Below are 7,169 nucleotides of genomic sequence, written 5' to 3'. Positions count from 1 at the left end.
TGCCTCGACGTGTTGCTGGTTGGTCTTTTAGAGTGTTGTCAAATCTGAAACAGTCCCTTTCAATGTTCCATTGGATGCCTAAGGCCCTTTCTTGTGGCATGTCCTTGAATGTTAAGTCCTTTGTTTTTGTCTCTACTGCACATTCAGATGGAGGGATGCTTCTTAGAACAGCAGGGCTATTTGAGATAAATTTGTGTAGCCGGAGACCTCCTTGTTTGCATATCTCTGTGGCCTCTTGTGCAAGCTGTATTGCCTTTTCAACTGTGTCTGTGCTTGTGACTCCATCGTCCACGTAAAAGTCCTTTTCCATGAACTCAGATCCTACGGAGTGTGTGTGATAATGTTCTTTAGCCAAATACTTTAGTCCGTAATTTGCACATCCTGGGTAGGGGTGGGCGATATGACCAAAATTCTATTTCACGGTATGAGTGATTTTATTTCACGATAACGATATACATCACGATATAGTTATTTATTTGTTGCTTTTCTGGAAATTCAACTAATAGGGCTTTATATATTAAATAAACTTAAATACTTTACAAAAGAAAAGTACTTCACATTGTTTGATAACTTTTTATTTTATTTGGAACTTGATAAATATAGTAAATGAAAGAAACTCAACATTTAGATGAACCATAATATAACAAATTTCACAGTATTCCACATTACACAGTTTGATGTGGACAGATCTTATAACTTTCCTCAAGTAATCTTCTCACGGCTATAAAATAAATAACACTTAAGTAACAAGGGGAAAATACTGCAGAAAATATACATATGTAAAGACTTGAATAAAACTACTATGTCCCCCCCAAAAAAACAACAAACAAACAAACATAAAAGCATCTTGTATAAAATATTAAAACCAAGTAATCACTTCTTGCTGAAAGTAAAACTGTAAAATCTTTTTGCAGCAAATATTATAAAATAAACGCTTCAATAAATAAGAAAAAAATAAATATAATAATTTTTCCTTGCTCAAAAAAGAATCTCAAACAAAACAATTACAAATTGTGAGCAAGGAATACAAGCTGGTCAACCATCTCAGGTTTTAGTGCTGATCTGCGGCATGTGATGATATTCCCACTTGTGCTGAAAGCCCGCTCGGATGGGGAACTTGTGGCAGGGATGCAGAGATATTTTTTTGCCAGGCTGGCCACTCTTGGAAAATTGGCCTCGTGCTGCCTCCACCATTCCAGGGGGTTTGTCTCACCATCAACTTCGACTGTCTGTAAATAGCTGTTAAGCTCCATTTCAATGGACTCTCTCTCTGACTGAGGGACATCTTGGCATCTACGTGATTTTATTTTGAAGAAGCTTCCCAAACTCTTCTTCTTTTTCTTAGCAGGAATTTCTTCAGGAGCTTCGGCTGGTGGCAATGACGCTCCCTCTGCAGACATTCTTTGCTCTGCTCCAAGATTCTCCATCTCTGCTGCAGCTTTGTCCTTCATGTAGTTCACTCTCTCTGCTTCTATGTATGTGGTTTTAAAGCGAGGGTCGAGAAGGGATGCCATGTCAAGCAGCTCCTGGGTGGATTGGTCTGCATATTTCTCATTCAAATAGTCAAGAATCCGCACCTTGATGTCCTTGGTGAGCTGGGTATCATCATCCTATGCCTTAAGAACCTGCTCATTGAAAAGATGAAGCACAGGTTTCAAATATGAAACACTCACATACTGTTCCCCAGACAAGGCATCTGTGAACTCCACAAGAGGGCTTAATGCTTTATTCACAGATTCAAGAACATCCATGTCCTGCCATGTTAGAGCTAAATGTCTGGTCTTTTTGTCAGCTTGCAGAACTTGTGTTAGAGAGCTTTCTCCTGCTCTATGACCCTTTCGATCATTTGTTGCCTGGAGGCCCATCTGGTTGGAGTCTCAGTGATGAGTTTATGAGCAGGCAATCCGAGTTGTGCCTGAGCAATGGCCAGTTCACGCTGTCTTTTCCAAGTATTTGAGAAGGCACACACGACTCTCTTGCAGACCCCAACTGCACGATCAACCTGGGGCACCTTCACACCTCTCTCTATTTAGATACATTGGAAAAGGTGTATGTATAAGCATGCTGTAGTATTATTAGCTGACAATCACACTTTTCAGGTAGCATACATTTAAATATGTTTAAAATATTTCTCTCTATAATTAAAATGAATTAACAAGATTAACAACATGAATAACATGTTATATACACTTTATGTTAAAAAATTGGGGTTGGTAAGATTTTTAATGTTTAAAAGAAGTCTCTTCTGCTCACCAAGGCTGCATTTGTTTGATTAAAAATACAAAAACCCAATAATATAGTGAAATATTATTTAAATGTAAATCATCAGTTTTCTATGTGAATAAGTGTAATTTATTCCTGTGATCAAATCTGAATTTTTAGCATCATTACTCCATTCTTTAGCATCACATAATCCTTCACAAATCACTCTAATATGAGGATTTGATAATAAAGAAACATTTATGTGTAATATCACATTTGAAAACATTTGTGCTGCCTCAGATTTTTGTGCAAACCGTGATTAATTTTATTTAAAGTTCAAGGGAAAAGCATTCAATTAAAAAAGAAATATTTTGCATTATTCGTTATTATAATAAATGTTTTTACTGTCACTTTTGATCAATGTAATGCGTCTTTTCTGGAAACAGTATTAATTTCTTTAAAAAAAAGTATTGTATAAGTATTGACCCCAACTTTTGAACGGTAGTGTAATTAGGAAAAAGATGTAAAGATAATGAATGATAAAGTTAAAAATATTGATAAAGAATTATTATTAGAAATGTAATTTTTAATATACACTTACCAATGGCTAAATGAAGACGGTGGCCAAAACACTGTAACCTCGTCCAGTCATTTAGTTGCAGTGCTTTGATGTTGTTTGTGGCATTATCAGTGGTGACGCAGACCTGACGTTCCTCTTGCAATCCCCATGACTGAAGCGCTTCCTTTAAGCTTTGCGCTATCATCTCTCCGGTGTGATCTTCAGGAAAGTAGGAAGTCTGCAGACATGTACTCCTCAATGTCCAGTTATTGATGAAGTGAATTGTTAAGCTCATATACGGCTGTGTAGTTCGGCTCGTCCACAAATCGGTTGTCGTTGCGAAGTATAAAACATTGCCAAGCTCCTGTTGAAGTTTACCTCGGCATTCTCCGTACAATCGTGGCAATTCAACTTCGCTAAAGTGCTTTCGGCTTGGTATCACATATCTCGGATCAAGGGTTTTGATCAAGTCTCGAAACCCCTTCTTTTCCACAGTGTAAACTGGCGCCATATCTTTACAGATATACATCGTAATGGCCTGTGTTATTTCTTTCCATCTCTTTGAGCTTTTTTCATACGCGATCCCTTTATTAAAAGATTCGGCCAAACTAGTTTGAATCTGAGGTGATTGCTTTGTTTTGGTGTTAGCACCAGAGGTTGACGGACCGCTTGATGTGTGGCGCATCTTTTGGCTTTCAAGATATTCACGTGCGTGTTTTATTTTGAGGTGATGAAACAAATTAGATGTGCTACTGCTTTTAGCGACCACATTAGCTTTACATAGTTTGCAAATCACGTTTTTCTGGTCTTTGTCAGGCTTTGCAAACCCAAACCATTTCCACACCACAGATGTCGCACCTCTTTTAATAACAAGATTAATAACATCTCCTGCTCGGGATTGTTGCGTGGGTCCTCGTCCTCCTCATGTGCTCGATCTTTCTCCATGTTTCAAACGAAGAAACCCGCAGCTTCTTGATCAGTCTCATGTGCAGCGTCTCGCTCAGCCTCACGCACCCTGCATGTGAGTTAACCACGCCCACTTATTTGCATTTCGCGGTATACACGGAATAAAAAAATCTGTTACGGCTGACATTTTCTACCGCGGTAACGATATATATCGTCATATCGCCCAGCCCTAATCCTGGGGATGATTTCGCTCCGAAAAGATGTACCTTCAATCTGCATACCTGTGGTTGTGTCTCTGTGTTGCCGTTTTTCCACCACAGAAAACTCAGGTAATCTCTGTCGCACCGCTGGACGTGAAACTGGTGGAACATCTTCTCTATATCGCACATTAAAGCAATAGGATGTTGTCTGAACCGTAGGAGGATGCCTGTGAGATTATTAATCAAGTCTGGCCCTTGGAGAAGATGATCGTTGAGACTTGTACCACTGTGTTTGGCTGAACAGTCGAACACAACACGAAGTTTAGTGGGCTTTTTGGGGTGATAAATCCCGTGATGGGGAATGTACCATCGTTCACCTTGTTTTCCTTCATTGTGGACTTCTTCAACGTCACCCCTTTCAATAATGTCATTCATGTAAGTTATGTAGTCGCTTTTGTACTTTTCATCTTTGTTGAACTTTCGCTTTAAGTGTCCGAGTCTGATTTCAGCAAGCTTTCTGTTGTTGGGCAAGTGTGGTCTTTGTCTGAATGGCAGAGGCATCTCACAGTGTCCTTGTTCATTTTTCCTTAATCCCTCCTTGAGTTTTCCAAAAAGATGAGATCCTCTTGTGAGACTGTTTTGTCGCTTGCCTTCGTGTCCTTAAAATCTGACTCTAGCACATTAATCACGTCCATGGGAGTTACAGGGGGTAATTCCTTTATTGTGATCCTATGACACAAACTTGACTGAGTTTCATTGAGCGCTGGTGTGGAGCCTCCAACGATACTCCACCCTAGGTCTGTGCGGATGGCATATGGCTCCTCACCTTCTCCTAGTAGAACTTGTCTTGGAGCTAAAGTTCTGGGACAGTTAAATCCAATAAGGAGTCCAACATCACAACTCAAAAGAGGTGGCATCTTGTCAGCAATTTCTGTCAGGTGGGGCCATTGTTTTGCTGTGTCACTAGTGGGTATGTTGTCTGGAATACAGTCTTTGGTATATGAGGGGGGTAGGTCCATGCAAATGTCAGAGTCATAACCTCTCACGCGCAGGCCAGTTACTCTGTGACTCTTAACAATAGAATGAACACCCAGCATGGTGGTTAGCTTTAACTTTACAGGATGAGCGTCCGCTCTTAGCTGGTTACTTAATTCTTCACAGACAAATGTGCTGTCACTTTGTGTGTCCAAAAGTGCATAAACTAATTCCTCTTTAGACGGGCTCTGAACCGTAGACACCCATACAGGAACGATCATGGATGTGCTACTTGACTGACCCACCTTAGTAACGTTGAGAGCTATGACTGCCGTGGTTTCATTTGTAGTGCTTGGAGCGGTGTTGTCAGAGCTTCGAAACCTTTCATATGTCTTGTGATTTTCATTGTGTAGACAAGTGGGATGTCTTCCTTTGCAAATGTCACAAGTGTGGCGATGGCAACAATCTTTGGCGTTATGGCCTACCTTTAAGCATCCATAGCACAGTTTCTTGTCCTTAACATATGTGCGCTTCTCTTCTAAGGGCTGATCTGCAAAGTTAGGGCACCTTGACAACTGATGTTTTTCATCTTTGCAAAACATACAGGGTCCCTTTAAATTTGTGTTGCTTTTCCTTGTTTGATTGTTCTGTACTGTGGTTTGCGTTGTGAAGACTTGTGTAGATCTGTTTGGTTTAAAGTCCTTTGTGGTCCTTTTCTCGTAGGATGAGTTGCAAGAGAGAAGAGCGTACGAAGAAGTGACTGGGTTGCATGCGATTTCTGCCTCAACTGCCACAAATTGTGCAAAGTCCTTAAAGGAGGGAAAATCCTTGCCGTCCATAAGTGTGATTGTGACCTGGCGATTCCAACGGGCTGCTAGCCAGTCAGGAACTTTCTGCAGCAACTTTTGATTTTCTTCACAGTCACTAAGTATCTCTAGGCCTTTTACATATGGTGTGGCTAGGAGACATGCATTTAGAAAGTCGGAAAATGTCCTTAATCCTTCTGCGTCCTTTGAGCTTATTTTAGGCCATTTTGACAGTTTGTCTCTAAAAGCTCTTTGGACAACAAAAGGCGGTCCATAACGTTGGTCAAGCTTTTGCCATGCGTCCCTGTATGCCTCTTCATCACTGCGATAGAATGTGCCCTCAAGACATTTTTGTGCTGGGCCTGTGACGTACCTTTTGAGCAGGTGAAGTTTATCAGCTGGTGGGATGCCTTTGCAATCTACAAGTGAAGAGAATGAAGCCTTCCATTCAATGTAGTTAATTGGATCACCGCTGAACACTGTAGGCATTGGCACTGGGATTCTGTTTATGGATATACTGTTTTGAATTGCTTGGGCCAACTGGGAAATGTCCGTGGGAGGTGCTTGAGCAACAATTTGAGGGTTTGGATTGTTCACCGTGTGATTTGACATATGGATAGATACATTGTTTTGTGGCATAAATAGAGGTATGCCACTAGAGGGAGCTGGTGCTTCATGAACAGATTGGTGGTCAACAGACAAAGGCATATCGTTCGGTCGAATTTGATGATTGTCCGTATCCATGTTCATTTCTCTGTCGTAGATCTCAAGTTTTGCACGAGCAGCTTGCATTTCCTTTTCCGCCTTTAGACGGTCAAGTTCAGATTGGATATCTTTCAGTTTTTCCTTCTGTTTAATTTCCTCTTGCACGATTTTATATTTTGCTTCTTTTGCAGCCAACTCCGCGGCTGCATCAACCCTTTTGGCAGCGATGCTTGAAGTGTCTGACTGTTTACCGACGCTAGACTGAGAGGCGGTACCGTAGATGGAGCGGGCGTACTGGTGTGAGAGTAGCTGATGAAGGCGTTGTCTTTCTCTGTCCGCTTCAAAATCACCGTCTATTGCTATTATGCGTTCATTAAGAATTTTCATAATGTCCTTAGTTACTGCTTCACAAGAGTCCATTTTTCGTCTTGTGTTAGGGGATGGCACAGTACGCTCTCTTATTTCACTGTACACCTTCATCATGTGATTCAAACCCTTTTCAATCTCGTCGGCCATTTCACACAACTTGTGCTCTGATAAGTCAGACTTTAGGCTTTCTCTGGATGATCTGATTAGTCCTTTCCATTGTTCATAGAGACTCAACAGTTTTTTATCCCTTTTAATCAGTTCTTCCTTTTGGTAGGCTAGCATTTTCTCCGTTAACACACTAGGCCGTTCTGAACGCCTTGGTAATGACTCGGTTACAGCTTCCATTTTATGGAGTTCGGCTAATTGTTTTTCTTTGCGTTCAATGTCGTCCTTTAACTCCTGCCTTGACATGCTCGATGCATCTCCTTGATGTAATAAATCTCTCAT

General features: G+C 40.8%; 1 protein-coding gene across 1 annotated transcript; it reads right to left on the bottom strand.

Annotated features, from left to right (window-relative positions):
• Positions 1–1,004: 1,004 nt before the first annotated feature.
• Positions 1,005–4,428, bottom strand: LOC148997128 (E3 SUMO-protein ligase ZBED1-like). The gene is made up of 2 exons (XM_089119418.1): positions 3,949–4,428; positions 1,005–1,610 (listed from the first exon to the last, which is right to left on the bottom strand). The coding sequence occupies exons 1-2, from the start codon at positions 4,426–4,428 to the stop codon at positions 1,005–1,007; spliced, it is 1,086 nt and encodes a 361-aa protein (XP_088975544.1).
• Positions 4,429–7,169: the final 2,741 nt, after the last annotated feature.

This window comes from Pimephales promelas, chromosome 2 (assembly GCF_988280905.1).
Source record: "Pimephales promelas chromosome 2, fPimPro1.hap1.1, whole genome shotgun sequence".
NCBI classification, from domain to species: Eukaryota; Metazoa; Chordata; class Actinopteri; order Cypriniformes; family Leuciscidae; genus Pimephales; species Pimephales promelas.
Note: the sequence above shows the minus strand (reverse complement) of the source record. Positions and strands in the feature narration are given on the sequence as shown.

What these genes read in the sequence shown, in the direction of transcription:
- LOC148997128 (XM_089119418.1), bottom strand. Translation starts at nt 4,428, where the DNA reads ATGCCTCTGCCATTCAGACAAAGACCACACTTGCCCAACAACAGAAAG. An exon ending in ACACAGAGACACAACCACAG is followed by an intron (nt 1,611 to 3,948) that starts GTATGCAGATTG and finishes CTTAAGGCATAG; the next exon opens with GATGATGATACCCAGCTCAC.